Genomic DNA, 15,778 nt, shown 5'->3' with positions numbered 1-15,778 from the left:
TTTCAGTCCATGCTATCAACAACTCTTGCGCGGCGGCTTCCACCTTCTTTCCCCATCATTTTCCTAGGTTAAATTATTAATTTGATCATCACCTATTACTTAGTTTTTTTGTTTGTTCACATAACTATTATCTTTTTCAAAACCATACCTAGTGTTACTATGGACGAATCTACCTAGGAGGTGGGAGGGGCAATTTCCCTCCAACATTGATGGTTTAATTGACGTTAGGTCATTAATAATTTTTAAAATCATTACAACTAAGTCATTACCCCTCCCAAAATTCACTGATTTAATTATATTTCACAACCCTTTCCGTTTTAAAATGAAAAATTAACTTCTTATTTTTTTAGTTTAATTACTCTTTAAGACCCTTCAATTTAAAAATCAGTGAAATTAAACGAAAATTTCTTTAAATTTTATGATTATTTAATTTTAAAGATCATATTTGTTTCAAAGTTAAACAACTTGTCCCTCTCATAATTTAATCATGGCTCTGTCCCTATATATATATATAGAAGAGAATGAGTGGGAGACAAGTGGATAGAGAGGGGGTTATTGTCCCTCCCAAAATTTTTGGTCTAGTAGTATTTTAGATCCTTATCAATTTAATTCTTATTATTTCAAATTGAAATACGTCTCTCCCAATATTTGATCTTAACTATGTTTCTGAATATTACGTTTTTGTTATGTTTTGGTCACATGTCGTTGAAAAAATAATGGTGATGCTGACGTGGTATTTTCTTAATTATTTTTCAATATTGGCTTGACATTATCTTATTTTGATAGTCAACACCAACGCTAATTTTTTAACGATGGGTGATCAAAACGGAATTAAAACATAATATTAGGTAAGATTAATAAAATAATAATTACGTGATAAAAACAGAAATTAAGTAATAAGTATGTGACCGAATAAGTAGTTTATCATTTGTTTTATACAGAACCACACCCAAACGATTCCGGTTTTCTTCTATCTTCGGGACATGATATTTTGTAATAAAGAAACAGGTGCAAGTTGAGAATGTCGTTATCGCTTTTCGTGTCGTGGCGGCCGATGTTCAAGGTAGACGAAAGACCGGCATCGTTTTGACCAAGGAAGCCCACCCGTACAAGAAACTACTACTACTACAGATAATTAATGGAAGAAAGCCGGACACGAAATGGAACATTCTCAGCAAAAACCCCGAACTTAAACTTTTGTCTCTCTTTTCTACACATGCATTGGAATCTCCATCCCTCCTCTTTCTATCTTTGTAAAACTCCTTTTCCATGTCTTGCATGTACAAATATTCTTTTGCAGGAAAAAAACTAATGGGTCCTCTTTTGACTATTTTTTATTGGGTAGTTCAAGATTTTCTTCTTCTTCCTTCAACACATTCAATAATGCCATTCAATATATTGAATATTTTACTATATCAGCGTACTTATCGACCCCATCGCCTACCTTTTCAAACCACACCTTGTTCATCTGTGCCTCCCACTTTCTTTTACCATTTCAAACTCTTTTTCTTCTCTTTCATATTATATACCCTTTAATCTCGTCGAACAACCAGATTTGTTCAATCCAAAAGAATACATCTTCCGTTTTCTTACAGCTACCCCAAATTTGTTCGACTACCATTTCCTTAATAATCCACTCTAGTTCAATTTTCGAATGGCTACTACATTTTTCCATGAAACTCTCTCCTTTGGAGGCTCGAACCATGGTCAGGGCCAACAAGTTCTGCCATTTAAGACCAGTAAAGAGTCCTTGCGGCTTTTGCTCTTGCATGGCAATTTAGATATTTGGGTCAAGGAGGCCAAAAACCTTCCTAACATGGACATGTTCCACAAGAAGTTGGGTGATATGTTTGGAAAGTTTAACTTAAAGGTTAGTAGAAAAATCGAAAGCCATATGCCTCATAAGATAACCAGTGATCCTTATGTTACAATCTCAGTGGCGGGTGCCGTAATTGGGAGGACTTTTGTTATTAGTAATTCCGAGAATCCGGTTTGGATGCAATATTTTAATGTCCCCGTTGCACATTATGCCTCTGAAGTCCACTTTGTTGTCAAAGACAGTGATGTTGTTGGCTCACAGATCATGGGAGCTGTTGGTATTCCGGTTGAACAGCTATGCTCAGGTACAAAAGTTGAAGGAGCCTTCCCTGTTCTTAATGACAATGGGAAGCCTTGTAAACCCGGGGCTGTTTTGACATTATCTATTCAGTACACACCGATCCAGCAAGTGGCTATTTACCATAAAGGATTAGGTTCAGGTCCTGATTATCATGGTGTTCCTGGTACATACTTTCCTCTTAGAAAAGGGTGCAAAGTTACTCTATATCAAGATGCTCATGTCCATGATGGTTTCCTTCCCAATTTGAAGGTTGATGGCAATGTTCAATATGAGCACGGGAGTTGCTGGAAGGACATCTGTAACGCTATAGGACAGGCCCGTCGTTTGATATACATTGCAGGATGGTCTGTCTTTCATAATATCAGACTTGTTCGTGAAAACAGTAAGGCATCCAATACCACACTAGGCGATCTTCTTAAACTTAAATCACAGGAAGGTGTGCGGGTGCTGCTCCTTGTGTGGGACGATCCTACTTCCAGGAGCATTTTAGGATATAAAACGGTGAGCAACTGAAACAAACTCCTTTTTTGTTACGTTGTTTTTATGTTCCACAAGTTGCATAACAATTAAAACTTAAATACTGCTATTTTTTGTTTCCAGGTTCTCTGTTTTTAACTCATAATTGAAGTTACAACTTTTGGTTTATACTGGTTTTGGAAGAAATACCCCTTTTTTTCTTGAGTTCATAAGTACAGCCGATAAATCTTGAGCCGTGCACTTTGATGTAGCTGCACAAGTTATTAGATGTTGCAGTCATCATATTGGAACTGATCTTATTTCTTTGACAGGAATTGTCTTGATTTTTTTCTGTAATAACATGTTCTAGCTGTGATAAGGCTTTGTAGGTTAAAGGCCACGATTCTTCCTTTGGTCCTTTTAGAGTCTCGTCTCCAGTAATTAAGGAGTGTTGGTACCATATGTCATAAAAGAATCAATTCATTTGTTTTGTCCTTCAAGTAGCAATTAGTCATTTTTTGGGCTTGAAGCCTTGAATACACTGATGGCCTCCAGGGTTTGCAGGATGGAATCATGGATACAAATGATGAAGAGACTCGCCGTTTTTTCAAGCACTCTTCTGTGCAAGTATTACTTTGCCCTCGATCTGCCGGAAGAGGAAGCTGGGTAAAAAAGCAGGTTGGTATAATTAATGAACTTTGCCAAAAATGTTTGTTGGTATTCTGATCAGGGAAATGTCACTTGGGTGCTATTTACATTTGAAATACTCTGAAGCTGTCATTTGACATTTGCTTACCAGGAAACTGGAACAATCTATACCCATCATCAGAAAACTGTAATTGTTGATGCTGATGCCGTTAACAACAAAAGAAAGATTACAGCATTTGTTGGTGGTCTTGATTTGTGCAAGGGTCGGTACGATACTCCAAACCATCCACTCTTCAGAACACTGCAAACAGTGCACAAAGATGACTATCACAACGCTTGCCTCACGGTAACTTATTCACTTTCATTTGTTTATCGACTATCCAATATGATTTGGTGCAACCATATACATATACGCGAAGAATGTGTCAGTTGCACAATAACTGTTTTTATACTAATCTGTAATAATGCAGCATATAGTAATAATGAAGTGGAATATACTTTGAATATAGAAGCCTTGGTGTTGGAATCATCTGCTACACGAGGCAACTTTTTTACTGACATTAATCTTTCACCCTCTGTAGGAACCTAAAGCTGGTTGTCCAAGAGAACCTTGGCATGATTTGCATTGTCGAATTGATGGCCCAGCTGCTTATGACATACTCGCCAACTTTGAGGAGCGTTGGTTAAAGGCTTCTAAACCTCACGGGCTTCAAAAACTAAAGAATTCAGTTGACGATGCATTACTAAAGCTTGAAAGGATTGATGAAATTGTTCCGATGACAGAAATCCCTTATTCGAGCAAAGACGATCCTGAAACTTGGCATGTTCAGGTATTTTGCATGTTAGTGAGCTGTTGGTGGTAATTATTTCTTGTTCTGTACTTGGATTTTCCTAATTCTTTTTACCTGTTCCTGCATTGCCTACTATGAAGGTTTTCCGTTCAATTGATTCCAACTCTGTGAAGGGTTTTCCAGATGACCCAAAAGATGCTATAAAAATGGTGAGAGAAGCCTATGGATTTTAGCTGTTCTTATCAACCATTGTTGAAAGATTAACGAATTATAACCCACTTTTATGTTTATATTTTGTTTAGAACTTGGTGTGTGGGAAGAATATTCTTATAGACATGAGCATACACACAGCATATGTGAATGCAATCCGTTCTGCTCAACGCTTCATCTATATCGAGAATCAGTACTTTCTTGGATCATCATATAATTGGGATGCACAAAAGGATTTAGGTAAGGAAGTTAGCCTTTAAGATGAAAAAAGGAACGCAAGATGAACTAGTCATATAGAATTAGCTTTTGACTTAATTATCAATAGAAGTTTCGATATCTGTCCTTATTGAGATGTTCATGAGAAAATAGAGACATCATTCCAAATAGTTCACTTTTTCATACCTTTCACAAGATCTCTTTCTAGTCAAACCATTTATAACTGCAAACCTCCATCCCCTAACAGCTGGATTGGACTGACTACATTCATTTCTCTTGTTCATACTGATGTCTTTGTCCATACTGCGAACCTCCAAATAATTGGTTTTAAGCATGCTTTTGGCTTTTGCTTGCAGGTGCAAACAATTTAATTCCAATGGAAATTGCTCTGAAAATTGCTAACAAAATAAGATCAAACGAGAGATTTTCTGCTTATATTCTCATCCCGATGTGGCCAGAAGGAGTTACAACCAGCGCTCCTATCCAAAGGATTCTCTTTTGGCAGGTAGACTCCAATTACCTTTGGGGGAAAATTACTTCTATATGTTAAGTATCAATTGTTTGCATGCTAGACGACGTATCAGGCAGTAGTATTCATTTCAAATTCGGCAGAATGCTCCCAAACTGATCTTATTCACTCTGTACAATTGTTGGTTTGTGCAGCATAAAACAATGCAAATGATGTATGACATCATTTACAAGGCATTGGTGGAAACTGGACTTGAGAACAGATATGAACCTCAAGATTTTCTAAATTTCTTTTGTCTTGGTAATCGAGAGGCCGTAGACGGAGGAAACTCTACAAATGCTAGAGATCCCACTGCGTCTAATACACCTCAGGTACCTCCCTTGCCTACCTATATAGACCTCTCATCTTTCTCTTCAATATTCCAGCCTGCTCATCCATAAGAAAATGAACCAAATGTTGTTAACACAGGCACTTGCAAAGAAGAGCCGGCGCTTTATGATTTACATCCATTCTAAAGGTATGATAGTAGATGACGAGTACGTCATAATAGGATCCGCTAACATCAACCAGCGCTCAATGGAAGGCACCAGAGACACTGAAATAGCGATGGGTGCTTATCAGCCTCGCCATACCGGCTCAAGCAAACGATACAATCCACATGGGCAAGTAAGCTGAGATGATACATCATACATTCCAGTGCATTGATCTTAATCACTAGATACTGATAGTTTTGCTCATACATAAGGTCTTGTTTGCATATTTAGATCAAGACTTGAATCACTTTCACTTAAAATGAGTGCAGGTTTATGGATATAGGATGTCACTATGGGCAGAGCATATTGGAGCTCTTGAGGAGAGTTTCGAGCGACCGGAGAGTCTAGATTGCGTGAGACGGGTGCGATCTTTGGGTGAGCAAAACTGGAAACAATACATAGCTGATGAAGTGACAGAAATGAAGGGTCACCTACTCAAGTATCCGGTCGAAGTTGATCGGATGGGCAAAGTGAAGGCACTTCCTGGATGTGAAACATTCCCAGATGTGGGTGGAAAAATTGTGGGTTCATTTACAGCCATTCAAGAAAATCTCACAATCTAAATCTACTTACCAACCTTTTTGTTCTTGTTTTAGAGGAGAGAATTGTTTGAAGGCTGTCTCTGTAAATTAAAGCAATAGATGGTTTCATTGGAACCCATTTGCTAAGTTGATTCCAAAATGATTATATTTGTTTATTTTAAGACGGTTGATTTTCATATCGATTAATATCAGATCGATTTTAAGACGGTTGATTTTCATATCGATTAATATCGGATCGATTTTCGGATTAGATGAATATCAGACCTTCCCCGAATATATATTAGTAATGTTTGTTGCAAAGACCCAAAATGCTTGAAGGGCTTCTGTTAATTAACATATAAACTTGAAAATAAAAGTGTGAATCTTCCATTGAATTGAATGAATGTTTTTATTTGTACTAAATTAACAAATGATTTATTATCATCTTAACTAAAAAATAAACAAAATTTAAAATCAAATCAAATTTCTCTGAGGCGCACAATTTTAGGAAATTCCAATCTGAAAATTGTGGAGTACTTTTTATTCTAAAAAGTAAAAAGCAGAAGGGGTAAACAATTGGTAAGAGGAGTGTTACTTTATAGTCAAATTAATTTTTTAATAATTTATAGCGAATACAATTAAAACCTATTCAAAATTCTTAATTTTTTTTATAGTAAACACTCATACAATTGTATATGAAGTGCTTGAACATAAAACTCGAGAGATCATAACAAATTTTTTAATCATAAATATTGTTTGATTCGTAATAGTCAAATTAATTATATATATATATATATATATAAAGAAATGGTGCCTTATTTGGGGTCTTCTACTTTACTTCAACTGTACATGTGGACCCACCAACCCTTCCCTAGTACTAGAGGCAACAACACAAATTTACCTCCACACTGGAATCCAATGATCTATGCTTTGCCGGACTCTTATTTTGCTCCCAACTCTCCCTTTCATATTGACAAATGTACCCATCGAAAGCTTTTAACCATAATCAAGAAATGACTGTCAAGGTCATTGAGATGGAAAACAATGATTGAAACCGGACCAATTGAAGGTTTAAACTAGTATTCAACCGCAATTTTTTATACAACATACAAGCACCTTTTTTTTTTGGTTTGTTCCCCTGATCACACTGTCTCTACACAGTTGCAGACAAATAAATAAATGGACACTTGGGGATATGAATTAATAAAAAAGACAGGATTTAAGGTTGTAAGAACAACTATAATCAGTATTATACTTCACTAACCTCACCATCCTTGCATACACCCACATCTACCACCATAGTCCTTGGCTACTTTGATTCCATGACCCTGCAACAGTTTCTTCTCGGCGACTGCCGATGAGAAAAATACCGATGTCAGTATGAATGAGTTTTTACAAATAATGTAATGCTAGAGCAACTTACTCTGTCCCGCAGATGAGGATCCTGTTTCTTATGGACGATCACCGTTTCGAGTTCATCGGGATCAGCCATCTTCCATCTGCAAGGAGGGTGAAGTGCATGGTGCCTACCGTATTCACTCACGGTTTGATTCATTTTGGAATCCATTCTCCCAATTGACATGTAAAACACAAAAGGTTTTTGGCATGGATTTCGAGTAACAGGGTGAGTGTTGAACGCGTACGCCGTGTAATCCGCTCTTCTATACCAATTCAAGAATGTTCTCGACGGCATTTCGATCTCCCGCGGCGAAAAGATTCCTCTAAAGACTTGAACGGCGAAACCCCACGAAACCGAGACGGTCCAACCCTTAGCTTTGTCATAACAGATAGACTGCTGGATTATCCCGGCGGAATCGAACTTAGCGGGCAACATAAGGTGCCGAAGGGCTTGAACCCTGGTCACGTTGGGGAAAATTGGCTCGACAACATCAAGATGATGTAGTGACACCAATGGCGTCACCGGATGCGCGGCGAAGAGTCCAAACAAGTTGACGTAGACGTCATACTGATTGTAACGCATGAACCAACGAGAAAAGAACTTGGAATCAGATTTGTATCGGATGACAAAATCACAAGTGAAAAGTCAATAGCATTAACACTAGTGTGAAAGTAGTTCCAGCAATGAACCATCTCCACTATGAGCACTAAACAAAGAACATCCCATAGATTAAAGACATCTAATCTACAAATGCACAGAAATCAAACAATTGTCTCGTGTGCCCCACGTACATACAGGGCTTAGCTACCTGTTCTTTCAGTCAAAAGAGCGTGGCAACCACGTAACAGAATCGCGCCTGAGCAGAACCAGGTCTAAAACCCTGTCAACACGTGGGTTCCACTTCCTCTACACTACGAACTGATCATCTACCCCAGGTTGATAACACTGAAATTAGTAAATTAATGTCCGAAAACTGTAGCACTCGGGTGAAGAAAATTTGATTTAAAAAAAAACTCTTTGATATTAAAAAATTTAACTCGTAATTTTATAAATTTAAATCCGCTCATAATTTTATAAATTTAACAAGACTTTAAAGGATTTCAAATAAATTTAAGTTACAAAATAAATTTTAAATAATTTAATTTTTTAATAATTAAATTGATTGGTTTTATAATTTAAATTGATTTTATAATTTAAATATCTAAACATATATATATATATATATATATATAAAATATATATGTATTTACAATAAAATTTAAATAAAAACTTAAAAATAAACTTTAATAATTTTTTAAATATGGATTCAATAATTTAATTTTTTTTAATTCAACTAGATAGAATAATAACGCCTACTGTCGCCGACCAATGTGGCATTGTCCACTACTCTCAATAACGATTAACTGACCCCAAATCATAATTAGAGACAAACATTCAAGTATTGAACTCATACAAAAAAAGGGGGCAGGAAAACCCATAATAATGCACTTTCAGTGTTTTGAAAATCGGATCGGACTGGTTGGTTTAATCGGTTCAAACTACATCGGTTGAACTATTACTAGTGAATTGGCCGAAACCGTTAAACCGTTCGAACCGACCGACTGAAAACCGAAAAAAATCGGGAAAAACCGCAAATTTTGTTTTTTTTTAAATTAAACCAAACGACGTCGTTTGTTAAACGAGCCAAGTCGAACTCGAGTATTGCTGAGCTCGACTCAAACTTTAAAAGTAAGCTCAACTCGACTCAAACTAACTAAAAATTATCAAGTTCAACTCGAAATCGAAATATAATATTGAAACTTGAACTCGAAAAGGCTTGAACTAAAAAAAATTAAAAGCTCGATTGAAGCCTAAAATTCGAGCTTGATTGAAGTGAAAGAATAGTTCACTCTATGCTCACCAAAAGGCTCCATGATTTTGAATGCAAATTACCTCTATTATTTATAGAAGTTAGTTGTGATGCTCTTCTATGTTTCTTAGCCATCTGGGATTGTTTGGTTCTCATATTTTTACTCTTTAGACTTTTGGGATGTTCTTCTATGTTTCTTAGCCATGTGAGATATTTTTAAAAAATTAAACCAAACAATATCATTTTGTTATGATTTTTTTAGCCCCAAATTTATTTTTTAATTATAGTTATATAATTATATTTATTATTTAATATGTTTTACCTTAAATATTATGTTGTAGTTAATTTGAATCGTTTTGTTTCACTTGATTTTATGGTTTTTAACTTATATATGTTATGACTTGTGATATACAAAATTATTTTTTATTAAATATTTTTGGTATTTTTATTTAATTTTTAAATAATTATGACCTCGTCCTATTCTTCCGACCGGTCGGACCGGTTCGACCTGTTGAACCAGTGAATCAGTAGCATGACTGGTTCATTAACAGGTCCGGTTCTGAGTCGCCGACCTGGTGGAAACCGAGTTCCTTGGTGAGTGGAACACCGAGTTCAGCCATACAAGCCTGCATTTGATCGTCGGAGTCGTACAAGCCGGGGTACCGCTTAATACACCGATCTTGCATCCTTGCCAAAACTTTAGCCAACGGGTAGCTAATGGCAAAGCCTCCGCCGCCGTAAGCCATACCGTAAGAGAAAAAAATGTTCTGAATATGAGATTCCGATAAGCTACCGATATAATAAAACTGGGTATGATCATATTTCCTTAAAATCATAACCAGATTATCCGTTAGGAAAACGGTGTCGTCGTCTCCCATCACAAACACCTCACGTTATCAATCTTCAACCTCAGCGTCTCCGCCACGATTCGAGAAATCCGAATCGTATGTTGCGGAAGACGGCTATCGAATAAAGAAAAATCACAACTGATAATTTGAGAAAATAAAAATGAAGATAAAAGAGACACAAAATTTACGTGGAAAACCCCTAAATAATATAGGGTAAAAATCACAGGCAACGGTAGAAGAATTTCACTATGAGAAAATAGGAATTACAACTTCTCTCAATCTACCAAGGAGAAAACAATGATAATTCTCTTTTGATAAAAAGGAAAAAACAACTCTCAAGAAACTCTCTAAATTCTCGCTAGTATTGGAAGAAAGCTAGAATGCTTTGGGATGATTTTGAAGCTAAATGAGCTAGGGTATTTATAGTTGAAACTTAAGGACTAATTTGTAAATACCCTAAATTACAATGGCTAAAATATGATTCTACCATTGTTGAAAAATCAACAATTCCAGCTGCAACTTGGAATGCTTTCGGTGCCCTTAATATATATACATATATTTTATAAATTTCCACCGAAATGCATGTTCATGCTTTGACTTTTCCACAATCTCCCACTTGAAGATTTAATTGGAACAATCATATATGCACATCATTCTTTCTACCTTGTACCTTCATGTTGCTTACGTTTCTGACATGCCACAAGAGGATCGACACCAGGAAAATTTATCAGCTTGATTGCCTTCGTCATGAAATCTGCTATGTTGTATTTGGTATTGATCTTTTGCATATCTACTGTCCCTTCTTCCACCTTTTCACGAATGAAATAGTACTGAACTCGTATGTGCTTTGTCCTTGAATGAAATGTTGGATTCCTTGCTAGATGCAAGACGCTTTGACTGTCACAAAACAGAGAGACATACTCTTGATTGTGCCCAAGCTCCTCCAATAGCATCTTCAACCAAATTGCTTCTTTACTGGCTTGTGTAGCTGCTACATATTATGCTTCTGTTGTGGATGTAGCCACAACTGACTGTAATTTTGAAACCCAGCTTACAGCTCTACCAGCAACTTTGAACACATATCCTGTAGTAGATTTGCTTTTATCCAAATCCCCTGCATAGCCAGAATTTACATACCCATTGATAAGTAAATTTGATCCTCCGTAACATAATGCAACAATTGAGGTCCCTTTGATGTACCTCAAGATCCTCTTTACTGTATTCCAATGTTCTTTGCCTGGATTTGCCATGTACCGACTAACCACTCCCACTGCTTGTGCAATGTCTGGTCTTGTGCATATCATAGCGAACATTAAACTTCCCACTGCTGATGTATACAGTACTCGAGACATCTCCATCCTCTCTTCTTCACTGCTAGGACTCATACTGGAAGATAATTTGAAGTTAATAGGAAGAGGGCTAGAAATTGGCTTACAATCTTGCATGTTGAATCGTGACAAGATCTTCTTCAAATAATTCTTTTGTGAAAGCCAAATCTTCCTATTACTTCTGTCTCGGTGTATTTGTATCCCTAGAATCTTGTTTGCTGATCCCAAGTCTTTCATTTCAAATTCCCTAGCCAGTTGTGCCTTCAATTCTTCAATATGATCTTTGTTGGGTCTTGCAACCAACATATCATCCACATACAACAGTAATATAACAAAATCGTTATCACTAGGCCTCTTGAAATAAGAACAAGGGTCTGCATTAAGTCTATTATATCCAAGGCACATAATGAAAGAATCAAATCTCTTATACCAACACCTCGATGCATGCTTTAGACAATACATAGATTTGTTCAACCTGCAAACCAAGTTCTTCTTTTCTTTATCTTCAAAGCCTTCAGGCTGGAACATGTAAATCTCTTCTTCAAGATTTCCATGAAGAAAAGCTGTTTTAACATCTAGCTGCTCTAGATGTAAGTTCAATGTAGAACACATTGCCAAAACTACTCGAACTGTTGTTAGTCGAGCCACAGGAGAAAATATTTCATTGAAATCAATACCTTCTTTTTGAGCATATCCTTTTACCATCAATCTTGCACAATACCTCTCAACTTGATCGTCACCATTTTGCTTGATTTTGAAGACTCATTTGTTACCAATTGGCTTTCTTCCTTGTGGTAGTGGCACAAGGTCACATGTATTATTTTTATGAAGTGCTTTAATTTCTTCTTGCATCGCCATCATCCACAGTGAAGCATATGAGCTGTTTATTGCCTCCTGGTATGTTGATGGCTCACCGTCCTCTATTAAAAGGCAGTATGCAATATTACCTTCTATAACATAATCTGAGTGCCAATTGGGACGTCTTCTCACATGATCTGATTGACAAGTTGTTGGAGCTTCAGAACTCTCTGGTTCTTGTTCATCATGTGTTGGTTCTGCTTCAGAATAATCTCCTTGTTCAACCTCCTTTTCCATATGTATCTGTGTAGTCTCTGACTTTTCAGTGCTATCATCGTCTTCTTTTCTTTGTAGTTTATCTTCTACAAAGATAACATCCCTGCTAATGATCACTTTGCAGTCAGTGGGATCCCACAAGCGATACCCCTTTACTCGCATACCCTAAGAATTTGTATTTCTTGGATTTTGGATCCAACTTTGAAATTTCTTGGGCGTTGTACATCACGTACACAATACTTCCAAATACATGGAGGTTTGAATAATCAGCTGGTTTACCAGTTCACATCTCCATTGGTGTCTTTAGCTCTATTGCAGTTGATGGAGCTCGATTCACCAAATAACAGGTGGTATTGACTGCTTCTGCCCAGAATGATTTTTCAAGGCCTGCATCCCTCAACATTGCTCTTGTTCTTTCTAACAAGGTTCTGTTATGAAACACTTGATCTTATTTCCATAATCAAGCTCCACCCGTGCTTTGAAGTTTTTGAAAGTGGAAAACACATCTGACTTCTTCTTAATAGGGTACACCCAACATCTCCTGGAGTAGTCATCAACAAATGAGACAAAGTATTTTGCTCCGCTTAGGGATGTAACTGGTGTTTGCCATACATCAGAGTGAACCAATTCTAGAACACTTTTGGCTCTAGAATTTGACGTGTTGAATTTTAACCGGTGCTGCTTACTTGTTATGCAATGCTTACACAAAGGAAATGATACCTTTGTTAAGCCTGGAAGTAGCTTTTTATCCACAAGGACTTTCATTCCTTGTTCTGACATGTGTCCAAGTTTCTGATGCCATAGCATTTCAGAATCTGAACTACATGAGGCAATAGAGGCTTCTGCTTCTAGCAATGTTTCTCCCTTCAGCATGTACAAGTTTGCAGCTATCTTTTCGCCTTTCAGCACCACAAGCACTCCATGGAACACCTTCATGATTCCTTTCTGTGTTTCAATCTTACTTGCATTATTATTCAACAATCCGTAGGATAATAAATTTTTCTTCAGGCCTTTCACGTGTCGCACATCTCGAACAACTTTAATTATTCCATTATACATCTTCAATTTGATGGTTCCCACGCCAATGATCTCTAAGGCATGATCATTGCAACTATACACAGATCCTCCTGAGACAGGTTCATAATGATGGAACCATTCTCTTCTTGAGGTCATGTGATATGTTGCTCCCGAATCAATGAGCCATATGTCTGCATATCTCTTTTTACCTTCTATGGTGGTTGACGCTTCACAGCATAGAGCATCTCCATCATCTGAAGTGTTTTCAGTATTGCCTTGTGGATTGGAGTTTTTATTTAGACTCCAACAATCCTTCTTCAAGTGACCATTCTTTCCACAATTGTAGCACTTTAAATTCTTCTTGCTTCTTGACTTCGATCTATCATGTTTGTAACTGCTTCTTTGGCCACGTTCTGTTGATCTCCCTCTCATCGTTGTCAACGCTTCTGCTTGTTGCAGATTTACTTATCTGCCTTCCTTGTTTTTGCGTCGATTTTCTTCTTATAGAACAACAGCTGCAACGTCATCGAAGACTAGACTGGTGACATTACTGTTTGTCAAGTTGATGATGAGTTGATCATACGAATCCGGTAGACTTTGAAGTAGAAGTTCAGCACGTTCTTGTTCTACTATTTTACAGCTTAAGGATGTAAGCTGAGAAAATAAAGTGTTCAGTGTGTTTAAGTGCTCCGTCACTGAAGTAGATTCTGACATCCGAAGAGTGTACAATTTTCTCTTAAGGAAAATTTTATTGTGCAACGATGTGACCTCGTACAATTTGGTGAGATGATCCCATATCTCCTTAGTTGTCTTGTTCTCCTCGATGCTTGACAATACTTCATCTGCTAATGCTAGATGAAAGTTTGTCATAGCATTCCCATCCATTTCGATCCATTTGTTGTCATCTGTGAAATCCACCGGCCTTTCACTGATAGTTGCTAGACAACCGTCTTTTCTCATGACGACCTTCATCTTCAATTTCCACAATGAGAAATTTCTCCCATTGAATTTTTTTAATATCAAATTTCGTTGCCATAGCTTCTTTTACGGATAGCTCCCACTATTTCACTATCGTGAATAGTTCTCTGGAACCTTCAAAGAATGAGTAATAACTTCTTACTTTCTTATGTTAGAGGATCCACCTTTTGGTGGCAAACACAAATACAATAAGCAAATATTACACACTCTAATCTGGCTCGGATATCAATTGTTGTGGAAGACGGCTATCGAATAAAGAAAAATCACAACTGATAATTTGAGAAAATAAAAATGAAGATAAAAGAGACACAAAATTTACATGGAAAACCCCTAAATAATATAGGGTAAAAACCACGGGCAACGGTAGAAGAATTTAACTATGAGAAAATAGGAATTACAACTTCTCTCAATCTACCAAGGAGAAAACAATAATAATTCTCTCTTGATAAAAAGGAGAAAACAACTCTCAAGAAACTCTCTAAATTCTCTCTAGTATTGGAAGAAAGCTAGAATGCTTTAGGATGATTTTGAAGCTAAATGAGCTAGGGTATTTATAGTTGAAACTTAAGGATTAATTTATAAATACCCTAAATTACAATGACTAAAATATGATTCTACCATTATTGAAAAATCAACAATTCCAGCTGCAACTTGGAATGCTTTCGGTGCCCTTAATATATATATACATATATTTTATAATTTTCCACCGAAATGCATGTTCATGCTTTGACTTTTCCACATCGCCGACCGGTGACCCTTCGGGTTCGTGTAAGGGAACTTCGAAGTGTCGCTGGAGACTCGAAACGGCGGAAGGGTTTGCTCTCGTCGGCCGAGTATTTGACGTGATCGTCTAGCCAAACTACGCCGCGCATTTGGTCCGGCTTGTACCAAATCTTTATATACTCTTTTCTCTGCTGCCATAGCTTTGAAGAAGCTGCTATTCCAAACACAACATGTTGAATCTGAGTCGGCTTTGGTCTCATTTCCATTGCCACCACTTGTTTTTCAAGGACATCACGACGGCCGAGATTGGGTGGCGATATCACAGCCTTTTGATTGAGAACCAACGGTGGAGATGGGAAGCTTGTTTTGTTGGGATGCAGCATAGAAGTAAATGGGGTATCCTCCATGGTTCGTTGAGCTGAAGTTGTTAAGAGACTGAGAGTGTAGACAATGTAGGTAAATACAACGGAGATGATCAACAAGACCATGAGCTTAGGAATTGGTCGTGTCGGGTGTCCAGAAACAAGAGTGTTGCCTGAAGAGCTTCTCATGGGAATCTGATCCCACACCATTTCCGAATCTTTCTTGGAGTCTTTCAT

The 15,778-nt window shown here is 37.1% G+C and overlaps 1 protein-coding gene and 1 pseudogene across 1 annotated transcript; one reads left to right on the top strand and one right to left on the bottom strand.

The window, feature by feature from the left end:
• The first annotated feature begins 1,616 nt into the window (after window positions 1–1,616).
• LOC120140048 (phospholipase D beta 1-like) lies at window positions 1,617–6,034 on the top strand. Its single transcript, XM_039155108.1, has 10 exons — window positions 1,617–2,620; window positions 3,140–3,253; window positions 3,375–3,569; window positions 3,805–4,053; window positions 4,155–4,223; window positions 4,317–4,464; window positions 4,797–4,945; window positions 5,104–5,280; window positions 5,378–5,575; window positions 5,712–6,034. The coding sequence occupies exons 1-10, from the start codon at window positions 1,655–1,657 to the stop codon at window positions 6,003–6,005; spliced, it is 2,559 nt and encodes an 852-aa protein (XP_039011039.1). The 5' UTR covers window positions 1,617–1,654; the 3' UTR covers window positions 6,006–6,034.
• Window positions 6,035–7,212: 1,178 nt separating this feature from the next.
• Window positions 7,213–15,778, bottom strand: LOC120139918 (annotated as a pseudogene).

The sequence above is a fragment of the Hibiscus syriacus genome, unplaced genomic scaffold, assembly GCF_006381635.1.
Source record: "Hibiscus syriacus cultivar Baekdansim isolate YM2019G1 unplaced genomic scaffold, ASM638163v2 tig00110777_pilon, whole genome shotgun sequence".
NCBI lineage: Eukaryota > Viridiplantae > Streptophyta > Magnoliopsida > Malvales > Malvaceae > Hibiscus > Hibiscus syriacus.
This window is presented reverse-complemented; position numbering and strand designations above follow the sequence as displayed.

What these genes read in the sequence shown, in the direction of transcription:
- LOC120140048 (XM_039155108.1), top strand. Translation starts at nt 1,655, where the DNA reads ATGGCTACTACATTTTTCCATGAAACTCTCTCCTTTGGAGGCTCGAAC. An exon ending in ATCACAACGCTTGCCTCACG is followed by an intron (nt 3,570 to 3,804) that starts GTAACTTATTCA and finishes CACCCTCTGTAG; the next exon opens with GAACCTAAAGCTGGTTGTCC. An exon ending in CAAAAGATGCTATAAAAATG is followed by an intron (nt 4,224 to 4,316) that starts GTGAGAGAAGCC and finishes TATTTTGTTTAG; the next exon opens with AACTTGGTGTGTGGGAAGAA.